The 22,486-nt window shown below is 34.3% G+C and overlaps 2 protein-coding genes across 4 annotated transcripts; one reads left to right on the top strand and one right to left on the bottom strand.

Annotated features, from left to right (window-relative positions):
• The first annotated feature begins 15,236 nt into the window (after positions 1–15,236).
• LOC121254250 (peptidyl-prolyl cis-trans isomerase CYP21-1-like) lies at positions 15,237–19,390 on the top strand. 3 transcript variants are annotated; one of them, XM_041154217.1, is made up of 7 exons: positions 15,237–15,495; positions 16,878–16,956; positions 17,763–17,810; positions 17,979–18,002; positions 18,102–18,284; positions 18,395–18,470; positions 19,001–19,390. In XM_041154217.1, the coding sequence occupies exons 1-7, from the start codon at positions 15,385–15,387 to the stop codon at positions 19,161–19,163; spliced, it is 684 nt and encodes a 227-aa protein (XP_041010151.1). In that variant the 5' UTR covers positions 15,237–15,384; the 3' UTR covers positions 19,164–19,390. The 3 variants fall into 3 exon arrangements, with proteins under 3 accessions (XP_041010151.1, XP_041010153.1, XP_041010152.1); XM_041154219.1 differs by having other exon boundaries at positions 18,102–18,188; XM_041154218.1 differs by lacking the exon at positions 17,763–17,810.
• LOC121254252 (protein HIGH ARSENIC CONTENT 1, mitochondrial) lies at positions 19,308–21,318 on the bottom strand. Its single transcript, XM_041154220.1, has 6 exons — positions 21,302–21,318; positions 21,053–21,130; positions 20,868–20,941; positions 20,576–20,646; positions 19,925–19,978; positions 19,308–19,759 (listed from the first exon to the last, which is right to left on the bottom strand). Exons 1-6 carry the CDS (start codon positions 21,316–21,318, stop codon positions 19,643–19,645), a joined length of 411 nt encoding a protein of 136 aa, XP_041010154.1. The 3' UTR covers positions 19,308–19,642.
• Positions 21,319–22,486: the final 1,168 nt, after the last annotated feature.

Genomic DNA, 22,486 nt, shown 5'->3' on the forward strand with positions numbered 1-22,486 from the left:
ACACGAGTGTTCGAGTGTTATTATTGATGCAATCTATCGTTTTTTTTTCTAACGTAAGAAAGTTGTATTAGAGAAAAGAAATATAGTCTTATGCTATTATAGAGTATCATATATATCATTAAAAATATTTAGTTTGCATATTAAATTTTAATAAAATAATATTTAACACAGTGAATTAATGAGTATCACTTGATACATACAAAGTATACAACAACTATTATTATTTAAAGATAAATATTTTAGTGATAAATGTGTTACATAAAAGTCCATAAAATAAATTAACTTGACATGATAAGTTAAATTTAAAACTTTATATGATACGTTGAATTTAAAATTATTTTTATTATAAAATAGATTTAATAAATTATAAAGATAAATTTTCTGTATATTTAATTTTATAACGTTTATTCGCTTGTCTTTTTATTTTAGAATATGTTTGGTTGTTAAACTTATCTAACTCATAATTATAATTTTTTTAAATTTTAATATAAAATATAATAAATAATTCAATTTTTTTAAATTTTAAAATAATAATAATATTAAAAATTAATATTTATTCCATTCGAATTAACTTATTAAACACACAAAACCTTAATTAAATAAAGATGCCAACATGAAGCCAAATTGATGGAGACTAGTGCATTTGGATCCCATCAAGGGACAGGAAAATGGCTCTTCAAGTGGTAAGGACAATTGCAATAAGAGCCGTACAATCTTGATGCGTGGTAGTGGCGGTCAGTACTATACAGCCTGTCGTATCAAACACACGACAAAAAGCTATGGGCCAGCGATCGGAAATCACATGCCGCGATCTTATCTGAAAAGCACACGTGGTTATCAATCTTGCAGGGAACCAATTGGGTTATCAAAACAAAACAAAACAAAACAAAAGGAAAAGGTAATTAAGCGGAATCGTTCTTTAAAAAGGAAAAGGGAAAGGTAATTTGCTTTCATAAAAAAATAAAAAAGGGAAATGCTTTTTCCACAGCAATTGAATTTTTTTATTTTTTACTTAATTGTTAAGTAGGAATTTTAAAATGAATTTCTGATTTTTTTTAAATATTTAATAAATTTAAAACATATTTGAAAAAAAAAAAACAGACAATTTTTCTTTTACCTATTGGTAGCTGTTTCGGTGGCCTTGCGAGTAGCACCACCAAAAATAATCGTCTGCGTGTTGGGTACAAGTTTGACAGCTAGCTAAGCTGTAATGATCGATCGATCTTGCATCTTGTCCTGCAGGTAGCTGTACGTCTTCTTCGATCGTAGCCCAACTTGCATCTTTTTTTCAAGGACTAAATTAAGGTGGCCCTACCGTCATGAAATCAGCACTAATGGCTTCTCTGTGTCTGGGCAGCAATATGTACAAATCGTCAAAGTCATGTGTATATGATATTGAACATCCAATCCTGAAAATTGTTGACTGATTGGCAACGGCTACCATTTTCTCGTGGGCGGTTCAAATTAATCATGTACATGCTAGCTAGTGCCGCACAATTAGTTGAATCGATTAAAGTCTATGTTCGACGTTTTTCCAGCCGTCCATGCATGGATCCCAAATGCGACTTCTACTTTTCTAATTTTTTTTTTTTGAAATCCATATTCATTCTCATTCACAACTCATAATTGATAGTTATGCTTATTTATATATATAATAAATATAATATATATATATATATATATAGAGAGAGAGAGAGAGAGAGAGAGAGAGAGAGAGATCAGCTTTGGTCTCAACACACGTACCGCGTGGTTTTGTAATTCTATGCATGCACCGTTAGAATTACGGTATTAATGAAGACCAAAACAAAATAATTGGTGACCAAGGATTATTCGATCGGTCTAAGATATGCATGCTAGTCTGATCAGAAATCCAATTCATGTGTCGATCAATTCCCACGGACCACAAAGATTTGGTTGAAACAGATCAAATTAAAAGCACGCGCGTACGTTTCCAATGTCTGCGTATGCGACAATGTCTATAATACAATTTCTTGTTCTTTTGCAGATATTTCTTCTTGTGGGTGCAGTATGGAGCATGACTGGTCTAGGTTGCATGCAGGCATGCCGCATGACCCTACTATATATTTCTCCATATATATATATATATATATATATATATATATCATGCGCACCGCATGTGGCCGACGCAAGTTTGTCAACTTCCTGTTGCACGATCGATATTGCTTGATCCATTTGCATATATGGGCCATCGTGTCATTGTATCATTAATACATGATTTCTCCTAAAATAAAAACTGGTGTACAAATTATATTAGATGCAGTACTACTCAAAACGTGTTGCATGGGGGATTCATCATGGATAATGACCGGTGTGACACAAGTTGCAGTACGTACGTACCAAAGTGTTTGGTATGAAATATTCATTAATTTCCTTGGTTGCATAGCTTCCAAAAAGAATAAACAAGTTCGGATAAACATGTTCAAGAGATCAGGCGCCTTGCTTTGATCTTGATTCCTCTTGATGAGGGATCTCCGACATGGCCTACAGCTAACTAGTGTGCCAATTTATGAGAGATATATAGATTCCTGCCTAGCTACCACAGGCCAGTCCACAACATCATGATGATATTATAAGGATCAATTTAATTTTCCTAAATTTTCCTAAACCTACCCTATAGCTAGGTGATATTCTTGTAGGCAAATCCCAATCTGATCTTAAAGTTGTTATCTCTAGATTTTAAGCCCTAAAATAAAAAAGACTAAGATATCATATATGAAGTTAATTTTATAATATTTATTCAATAATTAGTACTATCCAAAAATTCGCGAGTTGTGAATTATGTGCATGAAAACTTATTTTATGCAAATATCTCACCCACTTTAATTAAGGTTCTAAAAAGAACTTTAGAGGATATTGTATTTCGCTTCATAGTTCATATATATATATATATAGTAGTAATAATATATATAATCTTGATTGAGATCTAGCTATTAATCAAAAAACAATATATATTTCATAATTCAAGAAGTAGTACTCTTGTCATTATAAATTGGTAGCTACAGCCGACATAGGTTCATGCTAATTAAGCATGTAATTTATCGAGTCTTTACTGTTGGAGGGATTTAATTAAGAGTAATATTAGATACAAGTCTCAAATAGACAAGTCTCATATAAATTTTTTATAAAATAATGAATTTTACTAATAAATAATAATTTTTTTTTATATTTTTTTTAAAGTAGGATCTATTTTTTTATAAAGATTTATACGAAACTTATCTATTTAAAACTTGAACAAATCATTTCTCTTTAATTAATATTTTTTAAAAAAACATTTATCGAAAAACACGGTTGGTTGCAGCATATATAGAGATAAGAAAGATATTTTTTTACCAGATCAAAAAACTTGTGGCCGTCATTTATTTGGGGAAACAATAGAAGAGGCCGATCGATGAGACAATATATATGGGCCTTGCATATATATAGATAGATATAAGCGTAGCTCCTAAGACCTACCTCTCTACTAATTATGGCAGCTTGTTGGATCAGTCTTCTCAAATGTCGTGTTACTTCTATTTTATCGTTTTGTGAATGAAATTTAGTGGTTGTTTGGGAAATATATCTTATCCTATTTTAAAATTTTTTATAATACTTTTTAAATATAAATACTAATTTTTAATTTTAAATATTCATTTTTTTCTATCTAATTATTATCTAATAGCTACAATTTTACCAAATATTTAAATAAAATATAAAAAAAATACAATTTTTACAATTTTAAAATAAAAATAATATTAAAAAATTCTATTATAATAATATTTTAATTTTATAATATATTTATTCAACTTTTTTTTTTCCTCTCATTTTTTAAAACTCAATAAAATATGATCGTAATTCAAATTATTTTATTATTATTAACAGATTTATCATCTTATCTAATTCTCCCAATATCCTTTTAATCCTCCAAAAATTAAAAAAAGTTAATTATTTCAAAAGAGATGAACACTCAGCTCAATAATATTTATCAGCAATATGATAATTAATGGATTTGGCAAGTTTGATTAGTTTTAATTAAAATGATGGTATTGATGATCAAATCTGAAAGAACCGGCCAATTAAGCATCCAACGACGACTCTTTTGAGGTTTTTTCACAATTTTTTTTAATATCTCATTCCGGATGGGCCCATCCGTTTGTCTACTCTCTCGCGGACCCCTCATGAACGACTCATTATTAGTTTTTTTTTTCCCCACTCATAATCATTACTAGTTACCAACACAAGTTAAATACATAAAATAAAGATATTTTTATAAAATAATATTACTTTTATAAAATATTTTATAAAAGTTATTCTCATTAAAAATATAATTATGTTAAAGTATTGTAAAAAATATTAAATATATTTTATGTGAAAAAACCTAGCATTTTATTTAAAAAAGAAATATTTACAGAAATAAAGTTATCATGGTACTCGATAAATCATAAGGATTGGTTTTACATAAACACATATGGACATGATTAATTATATATGAAAATTTTCAACCAAAAAAAAAAAAAAATCAGTGTGAATAAGAATTATATTTGTTAAAAAAAATTATTTATCATAAACTCATAAATTGATATAATTTTATATGATATAATAAATTTATGAGAAATGATAGTTGTAGTCGTGAGTGTGTAAGTGGCATGCAATCATTTTTAAAAAAATGAACAAATATAAGATTTACATAAAAAAATTACTTTTTTAATAATGAAAAACTCTTGTTGCAACCGCCTAGGGAATCCCGCGTAACCGGCATCCACGTGGAAACAAAACGCAACATTCCCTCCCTGAAGAATTGAATTCCCTGCCTCCCAAAGAGCTGCTCCCAGCATCTTCAACTCATAAGAAGACGAAAGTCCCTCCTGAAGAACAGATGACGACGACGACGCAGCTTCCTCGTTTGCAAGTTATTCTTCTCATCTTCTTCTTCTTCGTATGCCCTAAGGCTCCCTTAACCCGCTCTGGTTCCTGTATCTTCTTCCTCAGACCCATTTCCCATTTCCAACTTATAGACCTAGAGCATTCATTATCTCCAGACTCTGTATTCAACACCTGGGAACTCATGGACAGCCAATTTCTTCAAATTTTGACCACCCAGTCGCCATCCCGAACAAACCCAGTTCGTACCAGCTATTATTTAGACCAATAATACATAAAATGGAAAGGAATGAGCTGTTGAATAATGCTACTCTCTCCCTTTCTCCGATCTATGTTGTTTGGGACTTTGTAGGGGCAAAGAACTCTAGAAATTGAGACTATTTTGTTGGGTTCCATAGCAACACAAAAGTGAAAGGCAAAATTTTTGTTGGATTCAAAGTTCAGAATCACATACGTTATATATTTTTTGTTTAAGCCTTCACTGTTTTCTCTTCTTTATCCATGATCTTCTTTTCTTTATAAGTAAAAGAGGCTTTATTATTTGGTCATGCACAAGACTCGAATCTCCCTTAGTCTTCAACCTCAAAATCAGCTGTCAACTTCCAAGCATCTTTGAGAGGCCCAATTTGCAGGCAGACTTCTCTTTTTGAAATTCTGAGCACGCCCATTTTTCCTTTTTTTTAACACTTCTTCTAGGGATAGTCGGCAATTGCAAACGGCGCATAGTCGGCTTGTAAAATAATATTTTTTAATTGCCACGTGTAGTAAAAAAAAAATGAACGAAGAAGTGAAATGCGGGAAAGAAAGCTTCTTCTTCAAGCCACTTTTGTCCGAATGTTTTGAGATTGGCCGTGCGGAGAAAGTGGAAAAAACTTGTTGAAAGAAAGTGGGAAAAATACTAGGAATCGTCGGTTTGAATATTTTCTTCCGAGAATCACAATGTGGGTCTTCGGTGGGGTGAAACCAGTCTGGTCCAGTCCGGTTTTGGACAAAATTTAAGACTGAATTGGTATGTACCGGTTTTATATTTTTCAAAACCGATTACGTCCCGGTTACCATCCTAAACCGGTATATCTGGTTTTACAGGTTTCTAGTCCGGTCCGATCAGGTTTTCTGATTTTTTTAAAATGTAAAAATATATAATCAATTGTTACCTCTTATGATAAAATGTTATTAATAATTTAATATATATTTTTTATGTTTAAAGCATATGATCAATTAAAATTTCATCTTTAAGATTAAATTTTTATTTTATAAATTATAATAACATTATCGTATATATAATTATATTAATAACATATAATCAAACAAATTACAAATGTTCATATTTAAGATTAATATTTCATATATGATATATAATTATATATAAAAATTTAATATATAATTATATATTATATATAAAACTTATATATATAATATTTTGTATAATATATAAAATTAATTTTTATATATTTTTTTTCAACCGATTCGGTCCGGTCCCAGCAACTACAGAACCGAAACTGGACCGATTCCGACCGGTTTTCAAAATATAGGAACCGGTTCCGGACCGGACCGGTTCAAAAACCGGTTCAGAATCGATTTTTCCTGTCCGGTCCGGTTTTCCGGTTTACCGGTTTAAATTTACACCCCTAGTCTTCGGCATCGTCGTCTCACAGCCAGGGTCTTCGGCATCGTCGTCTGTCTCACGATCTTCATCTTCTTCTTCACTCTACCGTGTGGTAAGAAATCATTTTGTGGGATTGTGCTTTGAATGTATTGGATGAATATCCTCTGTTTTGATGCTATTTTTTCAAGCTTGAAAACATGTCTAAAAATGTATAAAAATGGGGTTCGATTTCTCAAAACAGAAGCACTAAGTATTTTTCATTTAGGGAACACAACACGGAAGCACTGAGTGTTTCGTCAGGTGACACCGAACTGAGTGTTTTTCATTTAGGAAACACAAAACAGAAGCACTTGAGTTCACCCGTCGCATGAGCTTCACTGGGCTCATTGATGACATCTGAGGATATGGTTCATGTTGAATTTAACTGTATGTGTAATTCATGTGGTTCTCCTAATTGTTTAAACTGTTTTAGCTAAGAATGATCGAGTAATTCCACATGCATTTTATTTACAGTCTGTGAAATTATCAATGTTGGTGGTTCACTTTGTGTTTCACTCCAAACATAGTCTGAATCTGGTTTAGTAGTAAATATATATGAAACAAATTTCGATTGTACCATGTTTTTCACAATTTGTCCCAATACATGTCATATGATCTTAGACAGTAAACTCCAGAACATGCACAGACTCTAGTTTTCATTGATTTCCTTTCACTTAGTACTTTAGCAAAATGAATGGCAGACTTCAACATCAGCACTGTATTTAGTGGTGTAAGCAAAATTAACATTAGCAAACTTATTTAAATATCACTAAGAACAATGTTAAAAATCACTTAAATTTTTTTTTTTAAATAATTAAAATCTAAAAATGGGAGAGAAACAAATATATAAAGGGCATCTGAAATATTTATTAAACAGTAATTAAAATTATTGAAACATCATTTAAACAACTATAAATTATGTAAAACTCATTTTAGATGTTTATTTTTTTCATTTCGTTTTAGATTTTACAAGTCTGAACAAATAATTCACGACAGACAGTACTACATATGGGGACTCTAACAGATCATGATCATTTTTGTAAGCTTGGCCCTCATGTCTAATCTTATTTATGTGCATTCTTTTTCATTCATTTTTTATTTTATTTTTTTGGTTTGGCCCTGCATGAGCTACTTTCACTTTTACTTGTCACATGGGAAATGCAATATTGCATGACGTCTTATTAAAGAATTTTTACATGTTTTTATCATATTTGTTACTTGTATTTTTCTTTATTATCTTCATCACCGTAGTACAACGATCTTGTCCATCGTACAACGATTTGCTACTTTTAATTTATTGTGTTCTTACGTTTTTTATTTCTTAAAAAATCCACGCAGTAGAGAAATTTGTGCATGGGATGAGACCTCCGACTCCTCTCATGGCTACAAGCTCCGGGACAACCGAAATATTTGAAGAGGATACACCCTGGTGTAGGGAAACTGAAGTGCCTTGTTCCTCCTCTTTGGTTCATGAACAAGGTGAAGAGGATAGGCCAAATTCAGGAGAAATTGGCGATGGCACTGCCGAGACACCTCCGTTAGACCGAATGGATGGTGGTGATATGATTGAGGAGCCAAAAGCGGGGATGGAATTTGATTCTTTTGAGGAATTAATGAGCTATTATAAGCTATATGCTAAGAAATGCAGGTTTGAATCCATGACACAAAGGAGTGAAAGGGATGACGAAGGGAGTATCAGATATGTCACTCTTGGTTGTGCCCGTGGGGGGAAAGCTCGGAATAGGACAATGAATGTCACCAAACCATGCCCGACAGGAAAGACTGACTGTAAGGCAAGGATTAATGCCTTAAAAGTTGAGGGGAAGATGTGGTTGACCACAGTTCATAATACCCACAATCACGGACTGAGTCCACAGAAATCTTGTTTCTTCCGATGTAATTGCGAAGTTAGTGTGACTGTAAAAAGGGTACTAGATACTAACGACTTAGCTGGCATTCGAATGAACGAGAGTTTCAGATTTCTTGTTGTGGGTGCGGGAGGATTTAAAAACCTCCCATTTTTGAAAAAAGATTGTCGCAATTACATCGATAAGGTAAGACATCTACGACTTTGAGCAGGTGGTGCTGGAGCGCTTCAAGACTATTTTTGTAGAATGCAGTACAAGAACCCCGGATTCTTTGCCTTGATGGATTTAGATAATGAGGGGAGGTTAAAGAATGTCTTCTAGGTAGATCCACGCAGTAGGGCAGCTTATCAAGATTTTGGTGATGTGGTAATATTTGACATCACGTACTTGACAAACAGATACGTGATGCCTTTTGCTCCTTTTGTTGGTGTAAACCATCATGGGCAGTCGATTCTATTGGGAGCATAGTTAATTTCTAGTGAGGACATATAAACTTTTACATGGTTATTTCAAACTTGGCTGCAGTGTATGGATGGTATAGCCTCGCCAGCTATTATTACTGAACAAGATAAAGTAATAAAAAATGTAATTGCCATTGTATTTCCAAAAACTAGACATAGATTTTGGCATATATTGAAAAAAGTCCCCGAGAAGCTTGGCTCCCATCGTGTGTACAAAAGTGGTCTGAAAACTCAACTGATGAAGTGTGTGTATGACACTCAAACTATTGAAGAGTTTGAGAAATCGTGGGAAGAGGTAATTAGCACGTACAGCTTGCAAGAGAATGTTTGGTTGCAAAGTTTGTACGCTAAGCGCACATATTGGGTACCAGTGTTTCTAAAAGAGTATTTTTGGGCTGACATGAGTACAACACAACGGAGCGAAAGTATGAATGCATTTTTCGAAGGATATGTTCATGCTAAGACAAACTTGAAGGAGTTTGTCGAACAGTTTGAAAATTCCTTGAGAAAGAAAATCGAGAATGAAATCAGTTCGGACTTCCACTCATTTAGCGTTACAATACCATGCATATCTAGATCTGCAATCGAGAATAGATTCCAAGAGTTGTACACGAATGCAAAATTCAGGAAAGTTCAACAGGAAGTTATGGGTGTGCTCGATATGGATCCATCTCTATTTAGACGGGATGGTGTGAAGAAGACCTATCTGGTAGAAGATGAAATTTGTGTTGAGGAGTTCACGAAACATGTTACATACTATGTAGACTTTAATGAGGAAGATTGCAGTGTTAAGTGTTCATGTGAGTTATTTCAAATGAAGGGGATATTGTGTAGGCATGTCTTGGCCATATTCAAATGTAACGGGATAGAGTACTTATCGGATAAGTACATTTTAGATCGATGGAGGAAGGACATCAAATGGAGATATACGTTAATCCAGTCTACCTATGACACAGGAAATCAACGGGAAGATAATAACAGATATTCAAGTCTGTTGAATATTTGTTATCGAATGATTATTCATGCAGCAGGTTCAAAAGAGCATACTGAAGATGCAACTAAGAAGTTATATACAATGATTGATTTATATCATGGCAACCAAGAACCCCATTCTTTGACCCAAACGGATTTCAATGTTGGTTTAACGACAAAGGACACAACTACAGTTGGTAGTTCGCAGCAAGTACTTAGTCCACGAGTTGTGCGCGGAAAAGGTAGACCTCCATCTCTGAGGAGAGCATCCAGGATGGAACAAGAAATGCAGAAGGTTAAAGCGATGACGAAGAAAGCAAATGTGAAGGGAAAACGTAAAGAGGTTTGATATATTTAATAACAAGAATATTTGCCACATACATGTTTATTTGGATTGATTTATTTATGTAAATATTATGCTGATATAGAGTTTTTACTTGTTATTTGACTATTAGTGAGATGGAGGAAATATGCCATCTCAAAACACGTGTTGGAATTTATTTGGCCCATCCGAGAAAGATATTGCTGCTGAAGGAAACGTGCAGATATATTTATTTTTGTTGCAAATTGCTGCCTTACTTGGATAAGTATTTGCCACATATATGCGATAGACTTATATTTCTAAATTTTTGTTGTTATCTATGTATCTTTAGACTATTCCAGTCAACTCAGCTTTTGACATTAGTGGATTTGAACATATGGTTGTGAGTCAAGAAAATGTAATATTTCTAAACTTTTAGTATTTTTAATATCACCAAATTGATGTCACATTAATATTTGGTATTTATTCTTTACATATGCAACTTGGTTTGGATGGATCACAACCTTTGCCTCAATGTAAAAATGGTTGGGATTTCTAATATTTACTATAGATAGCATTTTTCATTCTACTTTATCAGCTTATTGTAAATCTGGGCCATGTGATCTCTTGTTTTACTCTAGCATACCTCTAGGCAGTTGAATATGCTTGCCTTGAATGTCGATAAAAAATTAAAAATTTAGCAAAAAAGATACTTATTATAGTTATTAATAGAGCCATAAAGCTGGTTTTATCCAACTGTGTTAGCTGGATAGATTATAGATCTTTATCATATTGTCAATATATATGTATATATAACTTATATGTCTATATGTACAAGATACAACCTTGTGTCTATCTTTTGCACACTCTGCACTAGCATTTATTTATTATATATATATATATTTTATAAAAATGTCAGCATGGATGCATTTATTGGACTATACATTTATTGGAGTAGACATCTGCAAAGACTGATGAATTGATGAATTTGGTATAGACTTGTTTGTTGTCTCCTAGTCCTGCTTTGAACACGATGGTTGGTGGTAGGGAATGTAATGACTGTTAGAAGTTTGAACTAAGATGCTCCATTAAGCTCTTGTCATTTGGCATGTCTTATATGGACTAAATCAATTGAAATCTGGGCTAGGATTGTCATTTTCAACTTGGATGGTCTGTTAATTGCACAAGAATGTGTTTATTCTCTATATTATTAGCAGCTTACGTCAGAGATTTGCCATATTTCTGAACTTCACATGTTAAACGAATTGAGCAAAATATTTCTCATGGAGCGGTTAATAAATCGAGCGTGTATTACAATTTCTATTGGCATTATAGCTATCTTGTCACTCAAAATATACACACTAGCAACTAAAGTATAAAATATACAATTGCATAATCTGTTTATTTAATAAGTAACAGTTGTAGAATGGTTATAGCTACTGTTATTCCTTTTATCTATTTTCTCATTTCGACTTGAAGAAAATTCTTCTTCTTACATGTGCACATCTATTCAAGCATCAATCCTTCCCCATATATACAAATTTATGTTTACAATTGTTTTATTGTCTAATTTGTTTTTTTTTTTTTTTGTGTTTTCCTATAATTGCAAGTTCACAGCCTAAGATTACAGCCAAGGCCACCAAACACGATGATTTGTGGGATTACATAGCTGCCCCTGTATATTTTCCATGTATATTTTTGGAAGAATTCTTGCAAGTTGTAGTTTTTGTTGGCCATATTGGTGGGAAGAAAGAATGACACAAGTGGAAGTTGTAATTAGTTTGGTGGGAAGGAAAGCTTGGTAAGTTATATTTTTTGTAGGTACATTTTTTTGAGAAGAAAGCCTTCAAAGTTGAAAATTGTAATTTTTTATTTTTCCTGGGAAGGAAGCTTGCAAGAGTACTATTTAAATTGTTGTAATTACCTTTGTGGGAAGAAAGCATGACACAAGTGAAAATTATAATTTATTTGTGTGGGAAGAAAGATATGCAAGTTATAGGTACATTTTGAGTTGTTGTGATGATTGAGTTTTGTAAGTTTGATTAGCAAGAATTGCATATTCTTAGTGATGACTGGTAGCTTCGGTTTTGAGAAGTGCATGGCTTATGATCTTTTCTAATTTTGGTTGCAGTATTGTGGGTGCTGTCCGTAATTTTTGCTGCTATAAGCTACCAGTTTTGGCTCGTGTTGAAATTTGTTTTCAAGGTAATGACGTCTGAACGTGAGTTAGTCCTATAATTTGTTTTGCTACAATATTGTGGGTGCTGGACGTGAGTTAATCTGTCAGTTTTGGCTGCTTTGTGTACGTGAGTTAGTCTACTAGTTTTGGCTCTTCATTGAAATTTGTTTTGAAGGTAATGAAGTCTGAACAGACAAGAGAAAATCCATCATAATGACCAAAAACTATACGTGTAAAACAATATTATACATTCTGTACATAGAAACTGGAAATTAGGTTCCAAAAGCTATTTTATAACACTTTAACTACAAATTCAGTTCTCTAATCTTTTTACAACACTTACACTACAAATTCAGACTATGATTGATAACATAAACCACTACCAATTCACCAAGTAACAACAAACAATTATCACAAAACCCCAATACAGTCAGGGTAGCATGCTTGAACGCCTTAGGAGAGCTTCTCTCTCAAGAAGGACCAACTCCTTTTTCCGAACCTCCTCATTTCTACTGGAGAGCACCATCTCTCTCTTCTCGATGTCATCTACTATTTTACGGAGCTGAATCTCCCTCCTTTCGACATCGATGAGTCTCTTCTCGAGCTCTTCCTCATTCCTTAAGAGTTGAATTTCTTTTTCTTGTAGATCCGAGTCTGTGCGTTGATTACTATCAACCCACTTGAAATATTTGCAATATGGTAATCCCTAATATTTAACACATATATAAAAAAAGTGTTAGGTACGTAATATTAATCAATATATTATATCATGTTACATTAGAAGAATACTATTTACCTTTGTGTTGTACTTTGGACACCCTAAGAAAGGTCGTCCTGGATTTCTTTTAGTATTTGAATATCTCAATATAGTTTCAATATTACAGAAGCATGATGGTTTCGCTGACGGTGAAGAAGACAGTGATGATGAGGACATTCTCATACAGCAGTTTTTAGTTTCTTGTATCAAGAATGTGAAACAGTCTGCTGTTAAGAAACTCTCTTTGACTACTGACAAGAAGTTAAGGAGGTTGACAGCTACAAGTTTTGATGCATTTGAAAACATATAAATATTCTTTTTTCTTTCCAAGGATAAACAAAACAGGGAAATCTAAAATTTTCAAGCACCTAAACAAACACTTCCAGAAAGAGCACAAACTTGAGAAGCTAGTGAGTCAAATAGAAGACAAAATTGGCAGCTACTTTTATAGAAACTATAGTTTACAACAAAAAGGCTTCATTCAGAAGCTAAAGAGGCAACAGGCACCAACTACCACCAATCAACAAGCTATCTTGATTTTTAATTTCACAATCTATCTCATAGGGTACTAGAAACTTTAAACTGGAGCTGAAATGTTGTCAATCTTTCATAGAATCCAGCTTCAATCTCCAACCATTTCAGCAAACTATATACTTGATTTTTCTGAACCTACAAACCATTCACAGCTTCAAAAGAAAACCCAGAACCTCAACATTCAAGCTCAAAACAACCGCGAGTTCGTGACTTATCCCGAGTGAATAAGCATAGAACACAGATCAACCCCACAAAGAGCAACAAATAGCAAAGCTGAAAGTCAAAAGCAGAAAAACATACCATTTTCTTCGCTCAGTGCAACCAACAAAATCCAGATTCAATCACCTTTATAGAACCCAGATTCAATCCAGATTCAACAAATCTCAAGCAGCTGATACTTAAATTATACCAAATTAAAAATAAAAAATATGGCACAAGACACTACCTGATAGAACCTAAACCCATATAATTAGGCCAAAAGGTGAACTGCCAATATTGTAAAAAATCAATTCGAAGTTGCCCAACAAGAAATCCTTTTCAGGGGTGTACAAACTTTGACAAGAAATAAGCAAATAATGAAAGTTAGAAAAAACCTAAAAAAACCCTAACAATTTCTAGATACAAAGAGAAAGAACCTAAAAAACCCTAACATTTTCTAGATTAAAAAAAATCACACATTTTGCAGATAAAAAAATCCTAAGAGAAAATTATGGAATGTTAATAGAAAATATACCCATTTAAATAGGACCTTGGATTTGTGGTAGCAGACGTTAGGGTTTGAAGCTGCGTGCCGGAAGTGAAGGTGCGTTCCTGAAATTCGAAAGTTGGGGTTTTTCAGGATGAAAGGAAACGAAGTTGTGAGGGTTTTCGGGATGGAAGGGAAACGAAGAAGTTAGGATTTTCGGGATGGAAGGGAAACGAAAAAATTAGGATTTTCAGGATGAAGGGGAAGAGGCTCTTCTCATAAGATGAATGGGCTCTTAGGCTTTGAGTGGAGGGACGTGGCTTCGAGGGGATAAAGAAAGGGAAACTCTTGAGGAGCAGAGAGGGAGAGGGAAGTCGGGAGGAAGAAAATGAAATTCGCAGAGAGGGAAATTTGTTTGGTCTGAAACACGAGGATGAGGGAAACGTAAATTAATTAATCAAAACGGGGCGTTTCTCATTTATTTGCCACATCAGCTGCCGCTTGCGCGGTGCTTCCCCCTGTCGATTGTAGTAAGCTTTTTTTTTTTTTTTTTTTTAATATATCAATTGTAAAGGCTGAAGCTGGTTTGTTTTTCTATTTCTTGGTGGAGTAATACTTCTTGAAATTCGAAATGTTGTTTGCTTCAAAGATGCGTCTGGTCTAGAACTCGACTGAAGAAAGCTTGACTTTGGCCTTTTCTTTGTTTTTTTTGTTTTTATTTTTTACTTTTTTTTTTCTCTTCCACATAAGTTTTGTCCGTACAGCCGGTTGCATCTCGGTTGCGCCGATTGTACGTAACAGTTTTGTTTAATAATATACTTTATTTGTTTTTAAAATAATTACAGGATAGTTACATAGTCTACGAATCTAGCATTACTTTTATCTGATTATTATGGTCTGATTAGATAAAATTAATCTGGAGAAAAAGGTGTAATCTGGAGAACAAGGTCATGACAGAGACATTGGTGCATTTTGGTCCTTGTAGAGAGAGAGAGTGAGAGAGAGAGATTGGTCTGTGTTATCTACATGGAGGACCACGAAACCAGTGGATATAGTCGTTGATCCGAGACACACTGAGAGAAGGATAAAGGGAGTGCCAAAACGATGCGTCGAACGATATCCGTTTTGGTCCAGCCACGGTGCCTCCTCCTCTACCTGGTCCTCTCTGTTTTCCTCATCTTTTCGTTCTCGAAGCCAAAGACCAAGACCAAGCAGGTACGCTTGTTCTTTTTTGCTTACCAACTCATCTAGTTTCGTCTGTGTAGATCTGATTGTGGGAGTGGGATTGAGTATTGAGCTGTATCTGTTGCGAAATTGACCTGGGATTGGATTTTTCATGATGGGTTGTTGTTTGGTTGTGGTTTATGTTACCTGAATGTATGGATGAAGTGGTTTCCGTAATGGGTTTGGGGAGGAGTGGGAGGCACCCAAACTTTTTTCAGTGTTGCATTCTCATATGTGATTGCATTTTTCATTAAGTCGAAAGTAATGCGAAGGCGTTTTGGTTAGAATATGTGGGGTAGAGAATTTCAAGACTTAGATTTGGTAAAAATGGGTAGAATAAGTTAAAAATATAATACAAATAATAAAATTTACATCCATTTAATTAAATATTCTCACACATGATGGGATTGTTAAGAATATAATATAAATAATAAAAACGATATCTTCCCATCAATTTAAACTTTTGAGATAAACGATAATTTCACATAATATTCTTGAATCACGAAAAATTGAGGGTAAGTATGGGGTAATTGCTAAGAATTATTAGCCTTGTTTGGATAGAGATGGTTTCATCTCATCTAATCATTACGATATTCTTAAATTTTCATATAAAATATAATAAATAATTCAATTTTTTCTATTTCCAAAACAATAATAATATTAAAAATTAATATTCTAATAATATTTTATTCAACTCATCTAAAACTATCTCATCTCATATCACTATCCAAACGGGCCAAGTAGTAGATTCCGATTCAACTTGACAATTTACAAAAATGTACGGAAGGAATAATTGTTTGTGTGGCATTGCCATAATGCACTACAACTTGAAATCAGGGCGAGGAAGCGCCTATTTCGTTTGGGTTAGTGTCATGAGAAGATGCATTGCTGAGGCATTCAATGAGGATACTGGTAGGATAATAATTTTCATCAGAACCGTTGGACCTACTTTCTTTTCGAAGATTTGGTGTTAAATTGTTCTATAAAGAGTGTTATACGGATTTGTGAAATATGGTTCCTAGTTATCCGTTTACACAAGACTGGAACGAGGTTAAGGGTGATCGGTAAAAAAAGGCCAGATTGTAACTTCGTGGTCTATTTTTGTAGCTACTACCTCCTGATGAGGTCCCGGGAGTCTGTCACTTTTGAAAAAAAAAAAACTTTTCACATCTGGTAACTCATCTATGAGGAGTAACGACTTTACCTGTCTACTCAAGCATAAGAAAAATTATTTTTGCTACACTTTTGACATTATTTTATTATGCCTTTAGTTACCTTTTGATATGTGGATTCCTTGAGTGACTACTATGTACCATTATCGTTGTCTAGTGGCGAATTAATAAATGTATAAAATTGCTTCCTCTAACGTGTAGGTTGAAGAGAAAGCAGAAGAGGTGCCTGAAATTACCCACAGAGTTTACCTGGATGTTAATATTGATAAACAGCGTCAAGGTACAGCTTTCACATTAAAACTGTGATTTTATCTGTAGCAACAAGGACCTGGCTGCTCTTGATTCTACATCCACAGATGGATACGTCCTTTCTTATTTCATCATAACTGAAAGTAAAGGAGCAATAGCATTATGTTGTTAATAAAGTTCTATCCCAAGTCGTCACTCCTCCTTAAACTCCTGTGTTAATTTTGTGTACATATGATTGTGGTAATGAAAACACTCCGTTGGAGTCTTCCATGATACTGTGCCTCAAAATCTTCATCTGTTTTTTTTTATTTTTTCATTTTTATGAATTTTCCTCAATTTTTTTTTTCTTTTGTTTCCCCTTCGAGTCTTCAAATGATCAATTGGCAATAATGTGTGCTTTATTTGGCGTTTGAATCAATATACTGATGGCTTATGATTGATTCTTAAGAGTCTTTCTAAATGGTACTTCCAAGGACATGGTCTATCTTATTTGGTGGTCTGGAGACCACAGAAGACTTAGGTATGTGCAATATTCCTAACGGATATCAGTGCACAGCTTCATTTGGGCATACTGAAGTAATTTACAATCTCAGTTCTTTCAAAACTGGGACTTGCTGCTTTTATCAGTAAAATCTAAACCAGTTTGCTTGGAAATATGATAACCCTTTACGCTGCTGGACCAATCCAGGTTCTGACAATAAGCTATCAGATGGAAAAGATCTGTCGTCTAAACCCTAAACTGTACAGTGTTGGAAATTATATTATACCCCAATGTCTTATCATTCTTTTGCCTTTTATATGTTCAACTGCCAATCTACTTATGTATTATTATTACAGGTAGAATCGTGATTGGATTATATGGCCAAGCTGTACCAAAAACTGTTGGTATGTTCTCGATCTTGTGTCTAATCTTGTACATCCTGTATTTTAGTTGCTTAAATCATCTCAACTAGTGGCCAATTCGTAAATTGTAATTTTTTTTTTTACCCTTTTCATGCCATGACATGTTAATTGAATTGCCTAATACTCATTTCTTGCCTTTTCTTTTGGCAGAAAACTTTAGGGCTTTGTGCACAGGTACTTGGGGTATTCTTACTTGTGTTATGTGGTAATTAACCTGATGGTTGCTGTTATTCTTGGTTTATGATTATGCTAACTTGATCACCTTTAATGTAGGGGAGAAAGGTAAGGGTGCCAGTGGAAAGAAGCTCCACTACAAAGGAACACCATTTCATCGTATAGTCTCTGGGTTCATGATTCAAGGTGGGGATATCATTTATGGTGATGGTAGGGGGTATGAATCTATATATGGTGTCACCTTTGCAGATGAGAATTTCAAGATAAAACATTCACATGCAGGTTTTTAACTTCAAAACCTTTTAGTGGTTGGGCTGTGTAATAGTTTATGTATGACTTGTTGCTGGTTTGTTCTTACTATCCTTTCTCTGAAATGATTTTTATTGTTGTAGGCGTTGTTTCCATGGTAAATTCCGGGCCTAATTCAAATGGCGCTCAATTTTTTATCACTACTGTTAAAACCAGCTGGTAAGCTATTATCTAGGTTTTGCAGTGTTGAATATTAAGAAAAATGTATAAAAATCCTAAACTGTTTTTGGCTACAGAAACAGCTTTTTTTAAATCCTTTCTGATAGTCATACATATATATATTTTCTAGGACCATCCAAAACTCACTTTATTTTTTCTGGATTAATTATATTACCATCTAGATCTAATTCTTTCTGCGGGTTTTGTTGTTTGATGAAACTGGGGGCAGCTGTGGTTGCCAAAAGGGAGTCTTCATATTAGATAGACAATCTTCTTAATATATCAACTGCAGCAAAACAACTTATATAATATATTCTATAATATAAATAAGATATATACGATCTAGAGAGGAATGGTACAAAAAGCTTAAGATCCTAGAGGTATTAGGGAGTTGCAACAAACAGGGAAGTTAAAAAAAAGGAAAGAGATCTAAAAGATCTTTTTCCTCACTGGGTCTGTGGCTGATAATGCATATCATGCCCAAAGCAGATTCATGCATATAATGTGTGCTTTTATACATGTGCATCCAGGTTGGATGGGGAACATGTTGTCTTTGGCAAGGTTATTCAAGGCATGGACATTGTGTTTGCAATTGAAGGTGGGGCAGGAACCTACAGTGGGAAGCCTAGAAAGAAGGTCGTAATTGCCGAGTCTGGAGAGATACCCAAGAGCAAGTGGGATGAGGAAAGTTAAGTCCCCTCTCTTCAGGAACAAAAGAGAGCTTTTCTGTTTCAGGTTTGCAAATTTGGTTCAGATATATCATTCACATTCTCTTCCCCTCGTAACATGTCCATGAAATTTGCCCGGTCCTCCCAGATCCGATAGCCTTAGGTCCACTTGGAAAATATTGTATTTGGCAACTCTTGTTGACATGGGCATGCTTGTTGTAGAGGAATCAAGAACTGAACTTGTTTCCATTTACTCTGTCATGTACATCACACTGCTGTTTTGAATTGGTTTGAAAGCAACTGTATATAGAAATGTTTTACATGCCAACGAAAGAGAAGCACAAGGAAAGGAAATTTTGGAATCTTTATTCTCCAAGACGGGAACCGGATCTTATTATACAATACAAATTATACAATCATTCTAAATCGTCCCAACTTCATTCTTTCCCCCTCTTGATTTCCCACACCTTTTCCAGCTCCATTAAACTTGGTCGGGTAAGCCTTTCAAGGGCGGAACTTGCAAGCCGTTTTGAGCTCGTCTGCTGGTTTGTCACCGCCAGCAAGGCCACTGTCCACCCATGCTGAATAACCCCCTCCCATATTCGTCACATGCTCGTAGCCCTGCAGCCGCCGAACTTTTTATTCAGTTTTTTCTTTAAATGATAAACATAAAGAATATAAACTAAATAGCTAGCCTATTTGGCTTTCAAAAGATTGAAAGTTAGCCACTTGCACAAGAGTTTAAAACTATAATCTTAGCACCCAAGAGCTATGAAACAAACTTACTGCCTTGAGAAGATCAACACTAGCACGCAGTGATCTGCCTCCGCTATTGCAACCCTTCACAACATTAAGAAGACTACTAGTTAGAAATCTATATGGGCGGTGTTCCTTGAGGTTCCCTCCTAATTAGCCCTCGACCAGGTCTTCTATTTTCTGTCTTGTCATCTTTTATTTCGTGGTCGGAAAACACAAGTTTCTAAGGTGGGTGGTGGTTTAGTGATCATGGATTACTTCCATAGTTCGATGATTGATAGGTCCTGAATTTTTTGGGTGGAGATTATATTCTCTTAGACTATTAATGCCACGTATTCTTTTGTCTAGGTTTTAATTTTGTATATATATATATATATATATATATATATAATTATGCTACTTACAAGTCGTGTATAAACACATCATTTACTGTGCGAACAAGAATATTTATAAAAAACTCAAAACATATTTTTATATTCTAATTGATATGTCAAACTTCTGTATTAATGGTGTGTTAATGTGTCAATAAATAGACTTGCAAATAGATTTTTTCCAAAGAAAAAAAAAAAAAAACATATTCAAACTATGAACATATTCACATGAATCACACATCATACGACATCCCACCCGCTTGGAAAATAACGAACAAAAAAAGAAAAAAAGGAGCAAGTAGTAGGTTACCACGACTAAATGATCATCCTTCTGGCAAATGGCCTCTACTTGTGCGAGAAAGTGGGGGTTTTTAACTCTACCTGTTTATCCATAGCACCAAGAAGCTCAAGCAAATGTTATTAAAGATATGGGAGGAGAAATAGTCTATTAATCATGGTATGCAGAAAATCTAGCTGCTAAAGTTTAGGAAATTTTGTCAAGTAGCCTTTCTATGATGTTTTAAGGTCGAGGCGATATTTTTGATCTGCATATAAAAGTACCGGACAGTATGAATACTGTGATGTTCAAAATTCAGTTTTACCTTGTTGGGTGATGAACATGTAAGGGACATTCAGTGCCTTTTCGATGTGGCTCTTGTTGAACTCCTCCACTGTCCTGTCAGAATTATATTAATATTGCTTCGACACGTTATTATCATAAATCCCTGTCAAACGTTGTATTCCATTTTTGCATCTTATGATGCCAAAATGATGATGATAATCCCACCTCACATCTAAATAACTGTGACCTGAACCCAGAAGATCTTTGGCAGCATGCACATCTACAGTCGCAACATCTTCAGGCCTACAAAAGATAAACAAGACAAGCCTAACTCAAAACTTTCACAAGCTTACAACCAAAGTTTGTCCTGGTTCTATTGTAAAGGAATATGGGAACTTTGGACGGAAGATTAATATTGGGATTGAAAAGAATCGTATTACAATCTCACAATAAACGTCATGGTGAGAATCTTACCCCTTGGTGGCATCCATGAGTGCTTTTGAACAGAAGAGCAGGTTTCCTCTCCAAGAACTGTGCAAGGTCTCAGGCTTTCAAGGAATACATGTTGTGAAATACCAATACGGCTTAGATATAAAGACGATCCGTTGATGATAGTAGGGAATACAGAATGAACCTGAGAAAAAACCCTTTTTTAACAAGTTGGAGAGCATAATCATTTTATATACAAGTTTTAGTTTTTTAGCAATATAATGCCGTTCTCCCTCCCCTCTGGCCACATTTTGCAGAGCTATATCTGTTCAATTTATGTACAAGTTTTTTAGCAATATAATTGGATCATTGAACCTTGACAACTCTACTTTATATGGAAGCAATGATCAAGATCTGATAAGGGTTGACTCTGAATAATCGTAAATATTTTTTCTTTTCCCACATGCGTGTGTAATGGGTACCACAATCCAACAAATCCATATCTTTCTAGGATAACCCATCACCCAACCCGACCCAGTTCTTCCAGATCACCTGCATCTGTTGTTGTAATTGATCAGTGATAATTCAAAATGAAATGCCAAAAAAAAAAAAAAAAAAAAAAAAGAAGACCCGGTACTACTATAAGATAAAGAAATAGCAGCTTAACATTGGATCCTAAGGTGTAGCTAGCCCACTATCCCTTCTGCTGAGCATGGGCCATCACACATTCCTACGAATACAGCCTGAAACTGTTGCAGAGAGCCAACAGATCCTATCATACATGGATGGACCTTCAAGTTTTCAACAGCACATCATGCAAATGAATTTTTTTATAAATATCCTTAGTTATTAAAAAAATAAAAAATAAATAAATTCACTAATAGTCATTTTTTTAACTACTAAAAAAAATTAAAAAAGTGTAGCTTCGTATAGCAATAAAAAGATGGGAGTAAAACTTATCGGTGGATCGAAAAAACAATGGTGGTTGATTGTACAATTATCATTCGTATAAGCCGACCGACCAAACCAACACATAATTATGTGTGATTCAAAAAGCCCCCACCGCAATCTGCATGTTCATACGATTGGTTCTTTTTTAGAAAAAGCTGTCATGATGAGGTTAGAATGTGCGTCTGAGTTGGGATTTTGACTTGCCCTTTTGTTTAAGGCGCATTATGCACACAGCCTTTGTTTAGTTGTTATTGGGCTACACGGTACAATTAAACAATC

Source organism: Juglans microcarpa x Juglans regia, chromosome 3D (genome assembly GCF_004785595.1).
Source record: "Juglans microcarpa x Juglans regia isolate MS1-56 chromosome 3D, Jm3101_v1.0, whole genome shotgun sequence".
NCBI classification, from domain to species: domain Eukaryota; kingdom Viridiplantae; phylum Streptophyta; class Magnoliopsida; order Fagales; family Juglandaceae; genus Juglans; species Juglans microcarpa x Juglans regia.

What these genes read in the sequence shown, in the direction of transcription:
- LOC121254250 (XM_041154217.1), top strand. Translation starts at nt 15,385, where the DNA reads ATGCGTCGAACGATATCCGTTTTGGTCCAGCCACGGTGCCTCCTCCTC. An exon ending in CAAAGACCAAGACCAAGCAG is followed by an intron (nt 15,496 to 16,877) that starts GTACGCTTGTTC and finishes TCTAACGTGTAG; the next exon opens with GTTGAAGAGAAAGCAGAAGA. An exon ending in AGCTGTACCAAAAACTGTTG is followed by an intron (nt 17,811 to 17,978) that starts GTATGTTCTCGA and finishes TTCTTTTGGCAG; the next exon opens with AAAACTTTAGGGCTTTGTGC.
- LOC121254252 (XM_041154220.1), bottom strand. An exon ending in CATGTTCATCACCCAACAAG is followed by an intron (nt 20,647 to 20,867) that starts GTAAAACTGAAT and finishes ATGGATAAACAG; the next exon opens with GTAGAGTTAAAAACCCCCAC. An exon ending in AGGATGATCATTTAGTCGTG is followed by an intron (nt 19,979 to 20,575) that starts GTAACCTACTAC and finishes AATGTTGTGAAG; the next exon opens with GGTTGCAATAGCGGAGGCAG.